We start from the raw sequence: 18,755 nt of genomic DNA, 5'->3' as shown, positions 1-18,755 counted from the left end.
TGAGAGAGAGAGAGAGAGAGAGAGAGAGAGAGAGAGAGAGTGTGTATTCGTGTGTTCGCCCGTATGTGTGAATGAGGGACAACAAATGTGCAAAGAGGTCGCCCCCTATCGTTAAAATGATGGTAATACAGGTTACAGTGGGAAGCCTGACTGTTTTTTATTTCATTATTTCATTGATGTTTAACTTACACAGAGGTATGTGTACAATATCATAATATGGTATCTATACTGTATCACAACTTGTACTTGCTGTACCCCCTAAGTTAGGATGTGTTAGTACTGTCATGCCGTGTTGGTAATAATTAGACAAAGAGGAAGATACAAATGTTGTAGCTTGCTTATTACCCACAGCCCAGAAGAACTGGGGAACACCTACAGTCAAGAAAAGAGGGATACAATACTTCAAGAAAATTTGTGTCATGTATAGAAATCAACAAAAAACACAACAGAAGAAAAACAGACAAAAATGAGTTGTAAAAAATAAAAGACATAGCCAAGTGTTTCTTATGGGAACACCACCACAGTACTCTCTCTCAACTCTAAGTCTCAAACTTGTGATGTCATAGGGTAGCTGCTCCATCGACAGTGAAAGGGAGGCTGATTTTGTGGACCTACAGAATATTTGTTTTCTTTTTTATACCCAAATGAGCCTTATTCTATTGTAATGTCCTCGGTTGTGAACCAAAAAAGTACCCATATCCTCAGAACATTCCCCTGGGTGCTCTCATTGTCATCTCGTACATCTATCACAATTCACTGTCTATGGAGCAGCTCCAGACTTTATGCCTTATGACATCACAAATTTGAGGTTTAGCGCTCTAGTTTTCAGATCTGGGAGAGAGTTTTTGATTTTTACTAATATTTCTGGATTGTCTTTGACCATAGGAATAGTTTCCATTTAAAGGAGAAGGGTGTAAGATTTAGGGGGATTTGGTGGCATCTCAGTGCTGAGGATTACAAGTTGCAACCAGCTGAAACTTATCCCAGTTAGAATTCTTTCAGTGTTCATGGCTTAGGGGGTTTATAGCTGGAGGCAAATTATCTGCAGAGGTCTCCTCCTCTCCAAAGCAAATAGACCTGGTGATTAAAACTAGTAAAAAAAAAACTGACTAAAGCAGTTTCATGTTACAAATCAGTGTTTTCTCAATGCTTTTCCGCACGTCACAGGTATTTTTTCCTATAACTTAAATCCAGATGTTCAGGAGGTTTTTACCAGAAGCTGAAGTATCCACAAAGGTCTCCTCTTGTTGCAGAGGTGCTGTTAACTATGGCGGCTGATGCAGAAATGCAAATGGCTCTATCTAGCCTATCTAGAGCTAGTGTTTGTTTGGCTGTTCTGGACTACTGTAGAAACATGGCAGTGCAACATGAGGATCTCTGTGGACAAGGACATGCTCCCGATGTAGATAGAAACGGCTTATTCTAAGGTGACAAAAACACAACGGTTCTTATTTACAGGTGATTATACTCTAAAGAAACCAACTTTATTTTACTTGACTGTTCTGCCACCTCCTGAGTATTTAAATCTTTCGTCTAATCTTTGCTTTTCTTGAGAATAACTGGATAAAAGAGTAAAATATTTCCTATGTTAGTATAGTGGAGTAGAATTCTAAAACATAAACTAATCGTTGAAATTCTCAACTACAGAACTTAAGTAAATGTACTTTGATACTTTCCATCAATGCTTTCTAACAAGAACTGCAGACATGAAAGGTTTCATTATAAAAACAGCATTTTATTGACTGTCTCAGAAATTAATTTACACACATCATGTAGGGAAAACAGCACTCATCCATTCTCTGTAGACCTCCCTATAGGTTATCATTTGTCTATTGCAGAACACAAACGTTAAGACACACTCCCTGCGTATCCTCCACTGTACTGACTGAGTGTTTAGTATTGCAGCAGACTGATCTATAATTTATTCACAGTTTGACTCAATAGTGCATCGGCTGAGAATCATCCCTCAATCATACCTCAGGATCAGCTATAATTTATTAAGCACACATGACAGATTAGTGTGATGTCGTTTGTGTGTTACAAATCAGGCATGTCAAAATATGATTCATTAATTATTTCAAGCCTGTGAAATCCAGCGGACTTGGGCCAGTCAGGTTAAGAGAAATAAATAAATTCATTACTGTAACTTTAATTTGAATAACCATGCAGTAGGCACTTTGGCACAGATGATAGCCCACAAGAATAATAGCTCGAAGTTAAAGGGGATGTTCGTTTCATGTTCATGTGAGTGCTTTCTCCTTTGCTAAAAGTGGCCTCACGTCAACACTGGGATGCATCAACGTGTTGTATTATGACAGTATCGTTATAAGATCATGATCAACACAAGTGTTTATGTGCTTCTTAACTTCGTGTCATAAACCTGCACCCAGCTTCCAAGAATATTCTGCTTATTACTGCAGAGAAAATAAGCGCTTTGCAGGCAGCAGTGTATGTTCAATGTTACGATGGCTAATATTGGAATATCCCCGCAGGTTCAGTAAGAACCCAAACTGTAAAGATTTGGTACTGTGTGACTGTGCAAGTCTCTGACATACAGGCTCTGAGTAGAAACAGGCACATTTTTTTCCTGCACACACTCTCTTTCACACACACACACACACACACACACACACACACACACACACACGCAAACAACCCAGAAGGTCTATAAGATTAAGACTTCTCTGCTTCTCAGAGGACGTGACGGAGACATGATGATGTCATCAGAGTCGTCAGAATCAGCTGCAACGACTCCGCCAGACTCAGATGTGCAGTGTAGCTCTGTTTGGTCTGCAGGAGATATTAACGCATAACAATAAATTGGAAAAAACATGAACATGTCATTAAAGGTGAAATTAAGTAGTTTTCAACACTGTATCTGCACACAAAACTGGGGCTGACCAAAAGATCTCACATGCTTTTGACAATCAAAAACATGTCCTCTATCTCTAACCTGTTGTGGGTGTCATCCTGCAGGAGTGCGTGCTAGAGACAAGCCAGGGGTCTTCTTCCTCTGTTTGTTTTTTATCATCTTTATGGGGGGATGCAGCATCTGTGCAACAACACAACACATACAGTAACCGGTCATTAAGGTGCCATTAAGATACATCCTCAAAAATACAGTGTATACAGATGATGAAGCTATGGTACTTTTACCAGGATGCATATGTGGACCTCGCCATGTCATGCTTGAGTTTATATAATGACACTGTGCCGTGTAAATTGTTGCATGTTTTCAGCAAAACTGCAACAAAGGAGAAACCCTATGTCCTTGCAAAAAGCCTTGAAAAAGACAAGATCAGGAAGCTAAAACTGGTGCAGTCCGAAATCTGTCAGTGAAGTCTGCTGCACATCAAACTCAGGGGCAGCCTTGTGAGTATGCTGGGGAAAAAACGCTGACATTGCTGCTCTGCTCTTTGCACCCGTTCGCTGTCAACCTATTAGAAAGTCAGGAGATGAAGGGGAAAGCGATGGAGAAGCTGGTGGAGTCTTACAGGGTCATTTCAGTAAGGGGGAATCTTAGGACAAGGCTAGATATTTAGGGGGTCATGTGAGGTAACAACATCACGGGTCCTAGGGGCTGCTGAGTGTCCTCGTCAGACTCTGACAGGGAGGCTGTAAAAGCTGTCTGGTGCAGCCACCCAGGAATTAGATCAGTGTGCCAGCGAGATCCATCTTGACTCATAAAAGGTGTCAGGGCAGACATGATGAGCGATTCTGGGATTGAGAGCAAGGCCATGCTGTGTTGCTGCATATTTGACAAACATCAATTCTGAACCCTGACTGACACTCCTGAGTGGTTGTATTGATGGCATGTTTACTGTTAAAGTAAAATAACTCTCTCTGTCTCCAGCGTAAAGATGCACCACATCATTAGCCAAAACACAAGTGACACTAAAGGAGGGCTGTACTCGATTCAGAATTATGTCAGTCAAATCTGATTTGGCAGCTATAAACACATCTGTAATAATTTGTGAGTGAGTGTTTGAATAGTGTGCGTTGTGTTCTATACATATTGGGAAAGTAGCATGAAATAATTTAAGCTAACTTTAAAAAAGCTTCAGTGAAGATAGGTGGTTAGCTACGTGGATATAAGAAAGGCTAAGATAAGGCAGCAGGAGAGAGTTCTGTCTACAAGTATTTAGACTTTTTCCTTCTTTTTTTAAGTGTCTCTGTGGGCGATGCTTTGTACCGTTATAATTAGACTGACAAAATTACTTTTTTTCCCGGCTTTGTTCTGTGTTTTTGTTCGTTTATACAACAAGGAACTAATCAGAAAAAAGTATGTGTGAACCTCACCTGTTCTGCTGGGTGTGTGTGTTGAGCGAGGTCTTCTTGGTACCAGCGTGGGTAAATTGTTTCCCATTAGAGAAGGCACAGGCAACCCCGAGCTAAAGCACAAACACACACACATACACATAAAGCTGCAAATGCACTGCATGTTTCACAGGATCACTTAATTTAACACCTTTAAGTAAACTGTGAGTCACCTCTCTATTGCATGACTACAGCGAGCCAGGTGCCCCCTGAATGCAGACTGTATCATCGTCAAGGCAACCACATCCAGCGCTCCTTCCGCAGTAGATGCAGCATCATTGCAGTTTGATGCTTCTACAGCCTGAAAAGAGGAGATGAAGAAGAGACAGAGCAAAGAGGAGGAAGAAACAATACAGGAGGGGTGACGGATGTTCAGCAGGGGAGACAAAAAAAAAAAAAAAAAAAACATGGTTAGACAGAGGGAGAGACTCATGGAAAATGAATTTTAGAGCCATCTAGTGGCAATTTGACTAAACTGCAACTCTGTCTATAATGTCTAGCAACAATGCCCAAGGCTGGACAAGGGCATTCATGAAACTTTATGAGTCTTCATTTCAACACCCTTTACTCTCAGGGCTTGAGAGAGTTTGAGCCATTCAGCACTGCGTTGCTGTTTCCTGTGATGCATGTCCTGTCAACAGCTGTCTACCTTCTCTTCTTTCTCTCTTCCCAATTTTCTGTTTTAATCTCCTTGCTGTCCTTAACCTCCACTCGCCTTTGTATCTACTTACTATCTCACTCTCACTGTGCTAACCCTTTATAATGTTGGCTCAGTCTTTATTGTAGTTGGCATGGATTTGGTTTTGTTGATAACTGGCCTTCTTTTGATGCCGCCACCGACCTAGAGGCAGACTTCACCTTCATCCTACTGGAGAATAGATGCCCTTACTTGATCAGGTGTTCAGAGTAAGTTTGACATTAGGAACCTGGAACAATCTAAATATCCCTACCACTGGTGGTGGTGAAGTGTCCCACAAAGCCCCTGACAGAGTAGCCTAGGAACCAGGTGAATCACCAGAGGAGTGCCAATTAGGTATTTTCAGAAACAGCTATGATGGCTGCAGTTGATGTGAAACTTTCTGTTGAAGTACTACCTTTAAATTTTGGTGGCAAAAACAGCAACTCTTGTTCACAGGCATACTGATGCAACACCATCACAGCTCTTTCTGTCACATCTCTGCACACTGTAGTCCATTTATATTTGTCCACTTCTCAGCACTACGTTATGTCACATGTTATGTTACTGTGATTGGTTCCATTTGGCAACAGGCATTTTGATCTACAGCCGTTGATGACCTCCCTAGAAAATCAAAAATGGACTCAGAGGTTTCAGACTAATTGATATTTTCGATTTGGTCTGGCGATGCCATGCTACTGATAAAGTCCTACAAAGCAAAATATGAAAGGGTAGTAACAGGCCCTGTAATGATATAAAGCATCTTGTTCTGTAGAATACGTCATCTACTGGTAACTCTATAGATTGGCCAATTACTGAAGGCTGCAGCCCCAACAAGACCCTCAAATTTGGTTTTACAAATATCAGATCACTGTCCAGCAAAGCTGCACTGATAAATGATTCGATTCTTCAGCGTAGTCTGGACATGATTGGTTTATATGAAACATGGCAGAAACTAAATGTTTTCTTTCCATTAAAAAGGCTTCGCCACCTGACAATGCCAATGCCCATGTTGCTGGGGCTGCTATACAAGGTGGGGAAGTTGCCTTAATCTCTAAATCTTTTTTCTATTTAACCTTCAAACTTGATATTGAATCCAACTCATTTGAGGCTCTTGCAATAAAACCAGCTCTGTCAAATATGAACTGTTTTGTCCAGGGCAACAGATTCAGGTTATTCCCCCTTGTGATACTCTATAGGCCATCTTATTCCCAGCTTTGAAAGGATTATGGATACTTTATCTCAGATATTTCTGATGACACTTTTTTGATCCTCTAAGTAAAGCCATTCTGGTGCGTCTTGATACTTTCAGTTTCACTCAGTTTGTTCATCAACCTACTCACTGCAGTAACACCCTTGACTTGATTCTAGTATGTGGGGCAATAGTTTCTGCCCTGTCTCTGCTATCACATCTATAATGTCAGATCACTTTCTCATGAAATTTGTGACAACACTGGCCTGTGTATGTGTCTGTATGTTTACAGTCTATCTTTAATTTTGTCATCTTGGTTGTCCACACCGTAGTTTTGCTATGTTGATCAATTCTGCAAGCACAAAATCCATTGCACATCTGCCTGTCCTGGTAGAGAGTTTCCTTCTCTGTTTCCCTTCCTGAAGTTCCTTCCATTTTCTCCCCATTGATTTGGGATATTAGACTATAGAAATAAGATTTATTTGACGTTACTTCTTCACTCTTGGTACCAAATGACAACACAGTACAGACAAAGGATCCTAGTGAGGAAAAGCGCAAACTGCAGTGTAATACTGTAAAAAACAATCCCAGAATTACACACTTGTAAAAGTGTGAATGATAACTTTAATATACACTAAAGATAATATTATTTTTCTTTATTACAGTGGCCAGTAGTTTTAAAAAGTACTTGCAATATTGATACTAAGAGAGATCCGGATGCACAGTGACTCAGAGGTGTAACAGGATTAGTTTTTACAGATCCAGAGTGATTGTGAGTCTGTAAGGAAGTGTTGGTGTGTGGGTGAAACCTTATTCTGCGAGTCTCTCAGCAGGTCCTTGAGCTGTGACTCTCTGAGGAGGTGGCCTCTTAATGCCGACTGCAACATCACAACGTCCTTAAGATAGAATGCAGAGAGGGGGAGATAAGAGAAATCTGGTGTCAGGACATCTTTTTTTTTACATAATATTTCTCTGACACATAAATAACTTCTTTTACATAATTGTGGCGTGTTACATACCCTGTTTCTGTGCTTCCTCCAGCTTGCCTGGATGGTCGAAGCTGCTTTCTCTCTGTCTTTCAGCTCTGCATCTGTACTCAACTCTTCATCTCCTTTCCCCTCCTTCTCCTCTTTACCTCCCGTGACTCTCTCTACTCCATCTTCCAGACCTGCTACAGGCTGAGTGTCCTCATGGTCCCCTGGCGATGTGGCAGAGGGAGAGGAGAGCTCTGCTTGTGCAGGTTTACCGCTGTCTTGCAGAGTTTGGATCCTAGCCCTCAACTGCTCCAACTCCTGTCTGGGAAACACAAACACACGCACACAGAAGATACATAAACAAGCAACAAAACACTACTAGCAGGCCCAGTGGACATCCTCTCATAGTCAGTTAGCTGAGGCTTTCTACACCTATGACTTTGGTTTTGAGCTAAATACACATATCATTTTATAAGCGGTTTTCGACAGGGAACCTACCAAGTAAGCACATATTATAAGGTGAAGTCTGCTGAAGCTGTTTCTCACCACCTAAGCGCCATTAAATTAAATTGTATGTACATGACGCAGAGCTTTTCTACCTGGAAGTTACTGTAAACAACTTCATGGCTCGGCCTAAAGGTTAGCGTTAGCACTGGCTAGCAGTTGCATGTTGGCATTAATATCAGTTTCTTTGCTAACAGCCTGTAGACTTGTTAGTTAGCTAGTTCGTTGAGGTTAAACAAACTGTGAAAGTGACTCTTTGCAGCTGACAGCACTGGCAGAGAAGATGTTAGTCTGTAAGAGCAAACTATATCTGTAAACTTCTTTATGATTCAGTTTCCTTATCATATTGATTTGACCATCTCCCACACTGCCACATCTCCTGTTTCCTATCTGGCTGTTATATATTTAGACACTATTTGCATACAGACAATTCTCCAGTGGAACTTTATAATGATGCCAAGTGCGTTCCTGGAAACATTGTTGAAGCAACTACAAAGCATCTGTGTGACAGAGACGTCAGCTGTGATCTGTGCGATGAGCATAAGTACATAGATTTCCCCATAAAACTACTGTTTCACGTGTAAGTCCAACAGCAGACGGTGACAGCTCTTTTAAATTCCACGATGCATACAGAGAATATGTGCATGTATATGGATGTCTTTTGATTTTGAAAACAAGCAGAACATGTCTTACTATATCATCATCATATACATCACTTAATCATATTAATTGTACATCACTAATAGAGCATACTTATGCTTCTGTCTCTCTTTGTCCCATTCATTTGCCTGCTCAGCTTTCCATCGTTCTGTCTCTGTCTCCAGCTCTTCTCTTTCTGTCCTCAGCTGTCTCAATTCATTACTGAAATTGAAAACACAACACAGATTCAGTCTCAAGAGCCAAATTCAGCAGTTTTATGCCCAGAGCAACCGTCACTGATGTCATAATAAACCCCACTTATAGTCTGGTAAACCCTCTGGTGTACATCATGAATTAGAAAAACATTTATTATGGCTTGAAAAAATCTGACACACTGTACGTCAAAAACCTTCTCTCGGGTTGCTGCTCACTCACTCTCTACTTGACAGCATTTCTTGAAGCTCCGCCCTCTCCTTCTCCAATTGGCCGAGGCGCTCTCTCAGCTCAGGAACCTCCTCCCCTCCCTCAGTGACTGTTCCCACGGAGACCACTGCCTCTGTTGCCATGGTAAACCCCAGGATCTCCGTGGGTGTGGCCTGGACCTCCTGATCCAATTGCCTGCTGCGTTTTGCTGACTGGGCGTGTCTTCTGCTGTCCTCCAGCCTCTGATAGGAGGAGAGAGGAGTGATGATGAGCCTGCTGTCTGTCACAGGCCACTGCATGTGTTTACATGGACAACTAGTTAGTTTTCTCTCACCTTCTCCACCTCCAACAGCCTTCTCAACAGTCTCTGTTTACTCCACTCTCTGTAACCTAGGACACACACACAGAAACACACACACTATTCATCAGCATCTGTTCATTATCTCTCACACAACTCTTGTAGTATAATCCAAGTGTTATTTATCCAGTCCCGTTCTCAGTGCTTCCCAAACACACGCATTTGCACATTTAGAGGAGGTACAGCAGAAGCAAAACTAGAAATTGATAAAAGGAACATATAAAGGTAACATCTTTTAATCTTGTCAGTTTTGGAAGCACTGGGTGTCAGTGAGGTTTCTGTGTGTGAGAAAAAGACCTTTGATTCCTCCTGCAGGACTGTCAGTGTTGAGCTCCTCTCTGAGCGCCGTGTTCTCCTGCTGGAGCTGCTTCAGGTTCTCAGACAGACGGTGAACCGTGGAGCTTAAAACTTTCTGCTGCCTCTGGGAGCATTTACTCTCTGCTCGACTACTGTAGACAGAACAAGGGGGGGAGGGATTTCATGAGAAAGATAAAAAAAAAAAATGCAGGTACAGCAGTTTTTTAACATTCATAAGAAATCCTGCAACCCTATCCTTCCACTGATTAATGTGGCTGTTGTTTACATCCAGTTTTCTCTCCCCATTCGCAGACAAGGGCTTCTAAATGTTGATAAAAGGAAGGAAAGTGACTGATTTGGTTTTTTGAGACTGAGAAATGACCACACGTGCAACACGTGAACTCTGCAATATTTACACTGCTATGTCAACATGACATTGACAAAAAAAGGACAATATTGTTATAAGATTTTTTTTGCTTACTTGGCAGCCTTATATAAACGTAATGAAACCAGTACAAAGCCTACAATCATGTTCACGTACCCATGAGATAAACAACAGCAGAGGGCCTGAAGTCACAGCCAAAATCAACTAGAAGAGAACACTGGTTCTCAAACTACAGCACGTGCACCACTGGTGGCACGTGAGCTCGTCCTTATGGTACATGGAGGAATCTCCAGAATATTTTTATTTATTTTTTTCAGATGTATTATATTAATATTAATATATACAATGCTATCAAAATACTGCAACATTAAATTTTGAGTTGCTTGAAATGTAATTAAAGTAAGTTTGGCCATGCCTGTTATATTTTGTAATAATATTGGCAAGATAGTAAGCGAAGGTAAAATGAAACTGTATTTCAGTGGTGGCAGCTGAAGAGCTTAAACGCAGTATAAAACGTTTGAGAACCACAGGGTTACAGTAATACCATCATATACGCTGTTTCCACCAAAATTAGCATGTATGCAGGTTTTTTAAATCCAGGTAAACCCACTAAAGATAGGCAAAAGACTTCTTTCCCTTTGCAAGTAGACGAGAACGGCTTTGCAGCAGACGAGAATGCATTTCTGTGTATGGATTTATTTTTATTTTTTGGTGTGTCACCTCTGGGGAGGGATATGCCTCCTCCCAATGTTAAAATATACTCCAAATATCCCCCAAAATATTGATTAAAAAAAGGCTATATCACTGTCTATTATGATTGTAAGATGTTATAAAATTGATGATCTTATGAATGGCTATCCACTCACAAAGTTATGCTAAATTCCTGTCAGAAGTGTAGCTAACGTAAATTTCGTGCATGAGCTTGTGAACAGCCCATGCAATTTCCACTCCCTAGCTTTGCATTAAGTTAGAGTCTGTCAATGTTCCCATCAGTTTGTGATGGGAAGCTAATTTTTGTAACATTGTATCTATTACAACACTTCACTTCAGCCAGGACATCCATGAAAACAACTGCGACTGTGAAAAGAAATACTATTTTGTTAAAAAAGTGTCAAGTGCTAATCAATCAACCATCACTACTGTCAGCCATCGTAGCTACTTACCCGCAGTTAATAAGCCATTATTCACCGGCGACTAACTACAGTGCTCACAGTTGTACTCAAGTAACCTTAAAGTATTTATTATTTTATTTGTCAGCGAACCCATATGAAGTCTCAGTAAAATGTCAGTCATTTATGTTGCGCTGCATATGTCATTAATGTAGACAGTTGTTGCATACTCTTACAGTATACTGTACAGCTGTGCTTGCTTATGATAAATAATATGACGAAACAGGAAATACGTTTTCAATTTCTGAAATTCTTATTTCTGAGCACAAATAAAAAATAGACACTGAACTGATCAGCAGGTGCAAACCTTTTCTCTGCTGCTTCCAGAAGCATCCTCAGCCTCTGGATCTGAAAGACGAGACACACAAACACACACTTTACCAGCCAGGTGAGATTGACGTACATGAGCTCTTTCACAGCAACTAAACACAAAACAGTCGAGGAGCCCTTCCTTTATCCAGACACTATTTTTAGTGTAAGCTTCTTTCTGTCATTCCTATGGTGGTTGTTTCAGGTGTACAGGTGACATGCCAAATCACTCTTTACTTTAACATTCAGGTAGAAAAGCAACACTAACAAGCAGACATTTTGGATCTAGAGGCAGATGTTACCTCGTCAAAGTAGGTTGCTACTGTGATCTTCAGCTCCTCCAGGTTGGTGGTCCTTAGCTCACTTTGCAGCTTACTGGCAAGAAAGCGAATAACCTGAACATTAATGTTGCTTCACACATAAACTTGAGCAAAAGTAGGAGAGTGTTTTACCTCAGGGCATTTTCTTTCTCCCTACACTGCTGCTCCAGCTTCAGGATTCTCTGTTTCAGTCCATTGAGAACCTTTATAGATAAAAGTTTACAATTTCTATGTAAAAAAAATCCTAAGAAAAATCTTTGGTATGTTCGACAACAGACGGGACACACTCACCACACTCCCTTCTTTTTTCTTATCCACCAGACTACGAGTATATTCAGATCCCTGTAGAAAAACATGTTTTTAAACTGTATTTGTTGTTTAATGTTTCTTTGACCAAAATATGGAAGAAATTTAGTGATTGTACTTTGGTGGGATCCAACAGTTCTTCTATCTGTTTCTCTCTTTTGGCGTTATCTTCCTCCAGGCGGCGTAGTTTGGCTTTCATTTGTTGGTTGTCAGACTTCTGTGCCTGGAGACTCTATAGAGAACAACACCGGTGATAGATCACACATCAAGACAGACAAGGAAAGGAGTATGCATATAGAAATCCTGAGGCGCCAAATCGAAATTAACTTTTAATCTGCGTGGGAAAAACTGTCTTCTGCAGAGGAATAAAAGTCTGAGTCAGCCACAAAGCACCACACTAGACCTGTTAGGCATTCAACGCCCTGCTCAAGGCCATTTCAACAGACCAGAAGATGCACACATCATGTTACACTGATGCTTGATGCTGAACTGAAAATCTCCCTGATGCACAATGTTATCTATCAGTGTGTTTTTTAATAACATTAACTCATGAGCAAGCTGTATACACAACATCAATTTAGTAAATCTTTACCTTCTTGAGGCGAATAATCTCATCGTACATGTCCTCCTTCTCTCTGTAGTCACCTGCGCTGACAGTGAAGCCTGCAACACACAGGAACAAATGGGGAGATGGCACATACTCACACAGGGTTATCCGCAATCTCACCTTACAGTTATGAAACACCTGGTGGTGGTGATATCAAAATGTCACCCTCACTATCCAGTCTGTTTTTATAATATTGTCTCCTGTCCTCAGACAACTCCTCGGTTTAACACTAAATCTGTGCTCCAACTTCATCGGTCTCATCTTATCCTCACTTAATCTCTCACTCTGACACACCTACACATTCTCTCACCATTGGGTCCAGAGAGGAGATGTTTGTGTTTCTTCATGCTCAAGGTTTGCTTAAGAAGCTCTGGTGTGACATCGCACTCTGATCTCAGCGTCTGGGACACATCTGGGGAAAAAAAGGGATAGACAGAGAGAGGTTAAAGATATTTCCCCCAACACAAGTCAGGACTCCATTTGAGTCATGCATTTAACACCTTTTGAGAAAGCATTGTAGTTTGAGCACTGCCTCAAACTCCACCAATCCAATGTTTCTGTATAACAAGGGATCAGATAAAAAGTATGCATAGTGCAGTTATTGAAACCATAGAGAATCTGCAACTCTACAGAGTCTTTAGCCCGTTTTAGCTCTTTGTATTACTTGTGCAGCAATGCAAAGTCAGCTCTTCACAACTTATTTCCAGCAGGAGGCACTGTGGTGTTTCTACTATGAGGGTAGGTTGAATAACACAAACACCTCTCTTACCCCTTTTCCACCAAACTGGGTGAACTGATTGTGTTCAAGATTCTGGGAACTTTGGTGTAATCTCATTAACCAGCCTACATTTCCACCAGTTTAGAGCAGAACCATTACAACCAAGGATGTGTCATTAGAGGAGGGCGTTCCACAATGCACACCGAAAGTATACAGTCACAGCAAGATGGTAGATTGCATTGATGACCTGCAAGTGTTTGTTCCGTTATTACAGATATTTGTTTCTATCCAAAAAACATGAAAGGACAAACTACTGATTATAAGAAGACGTAGAAGATTACGAAGTGCAAGACTCAAGACAGAATATGACACATCCACAAATGTTGTCACAAGGAAAACCTGCTATTTTTTTGTTTATTTTTTTAGGAAGCAACTTTTCAGGTTCCGATCAAATTTATTTTTGGTCAAAATGTTCAGAATGGTTCACAACAAGATGTGCAAAGCAGAGGGGAACCCGTACCGTGCTGGTGAAAAAGGGGTATCTGTATAATGCAATACACTTCAACAGCAGTACAAACTACAGCCTCCAAAGTTATCATAACACTAATTCAACATCTCTCTGGAACAGTTTCAACAACAAGTGAACATTACAGCCTTAATGGAGGATTTATTGCAGCACTGTTGTATTACACTTCATTAGATATAGCCCGGTGTAATAAACTGGCAACTGAGTGTATTTGCAGACATGGTATAAAAAACAAGTTTGTAAAAAAAAATATGTTAGACTCAACGTTTTTAGGTTGTTATAGAGTTATTCTGGCTGGAAAAAAATCTGCTAATACATCTTTAAAAAAACAGATTTCCTCTTTATGAAATCAAAGAGAGATCGAGCCAAATGGAATATTTTCGTAGCACTTGCAGAGTTGCTTGACATCAGTTTCCCAACGACATCAGTACTGAACAGGACTCCTATGATGTCAGCAAACCCATTATCGGCTGAATAAACTGAGTCTCTCTCGCTCTATCAATCTTTTTTCCATCTCTGCCATAGTAGCCACTCCCACCATCCCTCTGCTGACTTCAGCTGTGCGTGTGCGATGCCTACCAAAGCCGTTGCTGAGGGATGTGAGGCGGGCTGAGCCAATCTCCCCAGGAGTGTCACCTCTGGTGTCCCCAAGGGAGGCCCTCGGCAGTCTCCAGGCCGCCACTGCTGCTCTTCTGGGGTTCACATTCATACTGGATAGGTATGGAGACCCTACACATAGAAATATTACATATAAACAATCATGGAATTCAGAAAGTGGGTTTGTTAAAGTTACTCCAAAATAAAACAAGAGCAGCTAAGCAGGTCTTACTTGGAGAAGGAGGAGGCTTGCCAGATGATCTCTTCTTTCTTGTTCTCTGATGGTGAGCAAATACAAAGTGTTAAAGCAAAGAAAGGTGTATTAATCAAACATAGATGAAATTCATTACTAAGATTAGTTTACCTTTTCCAAAAAGTCAGCAGAGAACGAGAAACCATCCTAGGTGGGACACAGGAGTGAGAGACATATTTTGAAACACAGAAAAAGAGGGGAGAAAAACTATATTAATCTGTAATAATAAAAAACAATGCAGGTTTGTGTCAAAAATATCAGCTTTGTTTAATTTGTGTCAAATTACTTTTCATAAAACAATGGCGCCCAACCTAAGAGTGACCTGAATAAAACTATTTCTGTTGCACAAACTATTCTGTTAAAATAAAATCATGTTTGATTTCTCTATAACGTTTGCTTTTCTTGTGAAATAATGAGCACTTTCAGCCCCACAGACCTCCAAAAGTAATTTAAATGAGACAGTCAACTTGTATAAAAAAAGGATTTGGCTAAAATGCTCTCAACACATCCAAACTAATAACACACCACAGGTAACTGTTAGACATCACTGATATGTCAGGGGTCACAAGCCAAAGGTGTTGGGAACAACTGCCATTAACTGTTGTGTTGTGTTGCGTTGACTCAGTAGGCACCCACGTGTGATAAATGACACAACTAAAGGCTTTAAATAAGTTTTAAACGCTTACTTAAATGACCAATATATAAACTCAGGGACAAAGTCAGTTGTACAATTGACCAGACCAAAGCTAAAGCCTCACCAGCTCCTCACAGTCTTCATCAGTTTGAACGTCACTCGCCTCCAAAGACATCTTAGCAGTTGAGTTAAACATCGCTGACAAGGCAAACCGTCACGTTAAGTTGGAAAACTTGACTTTCTCCGTGTGTACGTTAATCCTCTCATCTTTTTCCCCCAAGTCAGAGGGCGCACTTCAGGCTGCTCCTCTTGCTAACGTTAGTAGTAAAAACATGGGGCAACAAAAGAAACGTTAGCTAAACTACAACTCGGATGTTCGTACACAACACTGCGGGTTCCTGTCGTAAAGAGCCGGTGATGCGGTGGTAAAAACTGTTGACCATATCCTGGTGGAAACCGTTAAAATGTTGTTTTGTTTCCATGCAGAGGTTACTGTTTTCATGTCAGTATTGCAGATTGAGTCGTCTAGCAACCAGGCAGCTGTTAATGAGCTGCTGCGTCAAACTAGCTAGAAAACGTCAGAGGTGCACCGGAAACTACGTGCGTTTGGCTTCAAAATAAAAGCAAAAGGAGGTAAAAGATCGCAAACTTATATCACATTACCTAAAGTACCAAACATTTGTATTTCCTACACATTTTTATTAAATGTGTTTTAAATAAAGCAAATACTTGTAATATTCTAAAGAATATAGCAACACTTGTTTCAATGAGAGATATATTTTGAAAAGTCAAACCGGTTGTACATTTTGAGCCATGATTAGCTTGACAGCGCTAATAAATGAAACCACAGCCCCGGGCTGAGTGTCAATAGTTTTTCTTTCCATCTTTGCTTCCGCCTTATTCTCTCGCGTTTTTCATTGGCTGAGAGATACTAAAAGGCGGGACTTAAACTGTTTTCTTCCAATAGCATAACAGAAGACTGGAAAGGAAAGGGGAAGTAGAGGAGACTTTTGAGACTGATCAAGTGTTCCCTGTTCAGCTTGTTAGCTCCTGACCACCGCCAACATGGGACTCCCATGCTGAACAATATGTGACATAGCATTTTACATATACAGAACATATTTGGCTAATTTTAAGAAATCCATAAAAAATGCATGTAATATGTAGTTTTAATACATAGATGGCGATTTCCCCCACAAAGTCAAAGACAGTTTCCTCCCAGTAGCTTTAAAACTTACTTTTTCCTGCAACTTTTTTCTTGTTTTTTTATTTTTGTACATTTAAATATATTCTGAAACATGCTTAAAGTGCAGTATCGTATTCAACACACTGTAATAGTTATAATATTATGTATTTTTTCAGCTAGACTTGGGGAATGTTACAAAATGTCCAGCAGTATCCTGTCAGAAAAAAAGCTTTTGGGTAAATGCTCCCTCTTGTGGGGTTCTTTATTTGTTTTTTCCTTTGTCTTCTGTCCTGTTGAACATCCTCTCCCCTTTATTCTCTTCCTACTTTCAAGATCTTTCAACCTGCTTCATTTCCCCACTTTTACCTTTTTCTCTATAACTCCATCTTCCTCCTGGTGCCCTTATAGGTAAGAAACAGCAGCAAAATACAATGGATAGGAGAAGGGATTATTTACAAAAGCTATCACCGCGTGGATGCTGTCAAGCCTGTTGGAATAAAGTAGAAACTCCCTTTATGCAGGAACAGGGGGTTAAATTAAGACAAACGAAAGACACCATACAGATGATACACACATAAACTGGATACATTTGGTCATGTACATTCTGCGGATGACCAGAAATGTAGGTGAACTTCCTAAAATAAACTGCCCGTTTCTCCCTTTGCATTGTTCCTTACACTCTCTTCTTCTTCAAACTCTGTAGGGAACACTCTGGCCTCTTGTCATTGTATCATATTCTCATACACACTGTTTATACAGGTGGTGGACCCCCAGAGACACACAGCCAGGCAGACCAGCATATTTTTGTTCAGGGCAAATAAACCCATTGCAGATATCTCATCTAAGACACACAGTACAGTTGTCTGTTTTCTTACTAAAAGGATTAACTGGTTCAACAAAATGTTTTTTGTGAGCACAGCAGAGTCGACAAGACTACATCCTGACTCTGTGAATTAACAGACGGGCACACTCACTGCTGCAGCTGTGGATCTTGTCATTTACTGGACATGTGGTTATAAACACAAGCTGTCTCCAGAGTAAAGAAAACCCATCATTTCCTTTGACCATATCTGCAGAGATGATATAACACAGAACAAACATGATTTCACCACATAGCTTTTTTAACCAATGATTAATTTGGTTTTTGGTCATATTCCTGTTTGCAAAAGAGAGAAAATAGAATATGGAATAAATTCAAAATGAATTTCAAAAAAATTACAAATAATAATAACCAAGAGACAATAAGACAAACAACACTAACATAAATTGTCCACAAAGTTAGGAAAACAATGACAAACCATCAGCAATCCCATCTGGTGACTGACACAGGGCTTTGTAAATACATTTTACGGTTTGATACTGGAAAGTGTTAGCACTTTATTTCAAAAGCTCAAAAGGAAAAGTAACAAACAAAGGATTTTTACCTCAATATCAGTAAATGTGTCACTGGGGTCAGAAGTCATGTGAGCAGGTGCAACCCAGAGTTCACCTCATGAATAACAGATCCGCACTGCCACCAAGTGTAATGTCTCAAAAACACACTGCTTATCGGCCCTGTGCTCCTCAGTGGGGAAGATGTTTTGTAAAGTCAAGAATTAAAATCCAAAGGAGGAGTTGAGGAAACAACAACTGTAAAACTTTTTTTTAGGAAAGGATGTTATACATTTATTGTTGAACCAGCGTTTAAAATCCAAAATGGGGCAAGGGAATTTGAAATATCATTGCACTAATTGAGTAATAACGATCATACAAAATACAAATGTTGGCCAAAAATGTAATTTTCATCATAACTGGCTATTTAAAAGATTTCAGTTATAGATATAATACATAATGAAACTGTAAAGCTACTGTGACGCCATTTTAATCATAGAGTTTCATAGATTTTAAAGGAAAAATACCCCAACAACCCAACAGCTTGCATGAAAAAGATTAGTGAAATAAGAAATGAATAGTAGGACTGAGGAAATTCCTATTGTACCAAGCAACAACAAAACAGCCTGACATAACACAATCCCAAGACACATAAAGGATGCATACTGTCACAAATATAACCTTTGACCCCAAAGACAAAAGATGACTAAATATAATTTCCCTCCATTTCAGCTTCTGTATCATCCATTCAAGAATATGATGTAAAACACTTCAGTGTATCAAACACAGACATCAGTGTCCCTGAGTCAAATCACACCAGTGTAAACTGACATGAACAAGCCTTTTTAATGGAGGACACTCAGACATGCTATACAATCAATCAATCAATCAATTTTATTTATAAAGCCCAATATCACAAATCACAATTTGCCTCACAGGGCTTTACAGCATACGACATCCCTCTGTCCTTATGACCCTCGCAGCGGATAAGGAA

The 18,755-nt window shown here is 40.2% G+C and overlaps 1 protein-coding gene across 1 annotated transcript; it reads right to left on the bottom strand.

The window, feature by feature from the left end:
* Positions 1-1,720: 1,720 nt before the first annotated feature.
* Positions 1,721-15,747, bottom strand: iqce (IQ motif containing E). The gene is made up of 21 exons (XM_050045211.1): positions 15,329-15,747; positions 14,682-14,717; positions 14,550-14,595; positions 14,300-14,449; positions 12,787-12,888; positions 12,462-12,532; positions 11,988-12,101; positions 11,855-11,905; positions 11,696-11,766; positions 11,546-11,618; positions 11,242-11,282; positions 9,381-9,532; positions 9,060-9,115; positions 8,738-8,967; positions 8,417-8,524; positions 7,205-7,481; positions 6,995-7,081; positions 4,491-4,618; positions 4,300-4,391; positions 2,954-3,052; positions 1,721-2,790 (listed from the first exon to the last, which is right to left on the bottom strand). Exons 1-21 carry the CDS (start codon positions 15,398-15,400, stop codon positions 2,666-2,668), a joined length of 2,181 nt encoding a protein of 726 aa, XP_049901168.1. The 5' UTR covers positions 15,401-15,747; the 3' UTR covers positions 1,721-2,665.
* Positions 15,748-18,755: the final 3,008 nt, after the last annotated feature.

Source organism: Epinephelus moara, chromosome 5 (genome assembly GCF_006386435.1).
Source record: "Epinephelus moara isolate mb chromosome 5, YSFRI_EMoa_1.0, whole genome shotgun sequence".
In the NCBI taxonomy this organism is placed as follows: domain Eukaryota; kingdom Metazoa; phylum Chordata; class Actinopteri; order Perciformes; family Serranidae; genus Epinephelus; species Epinephelus moara.
The sequence above is the reverse complement of the archived record's forward strand: the minus strand, read 5'-3'. Positions and strand labels throughout refer to the sequence as shown.

Coding starts and splice junctions, on each gene's coding strand:
- iqce (XM_050045211.1), bottom strand. CDS start 15,400: ATGTTTAACTCAACTGCTAAGATGTCTTTGGAGGCGAGTGACGTTCAA. Junction 12,533..12,786: donor TCTCCTCTCTGGACCCAATG/GTGAGAGAATGT, acceptor TGTGTGTTGCAG/GCTTCACTGTCAGCGCAGGT. Junction 9,116..9,380: donor TCCTGCAGGAGGAATCAAAG/GTCTTTTTCTCA, acceptor TGTGTGTCCTAG/GTTACAGAGAGTGGAGTAAA.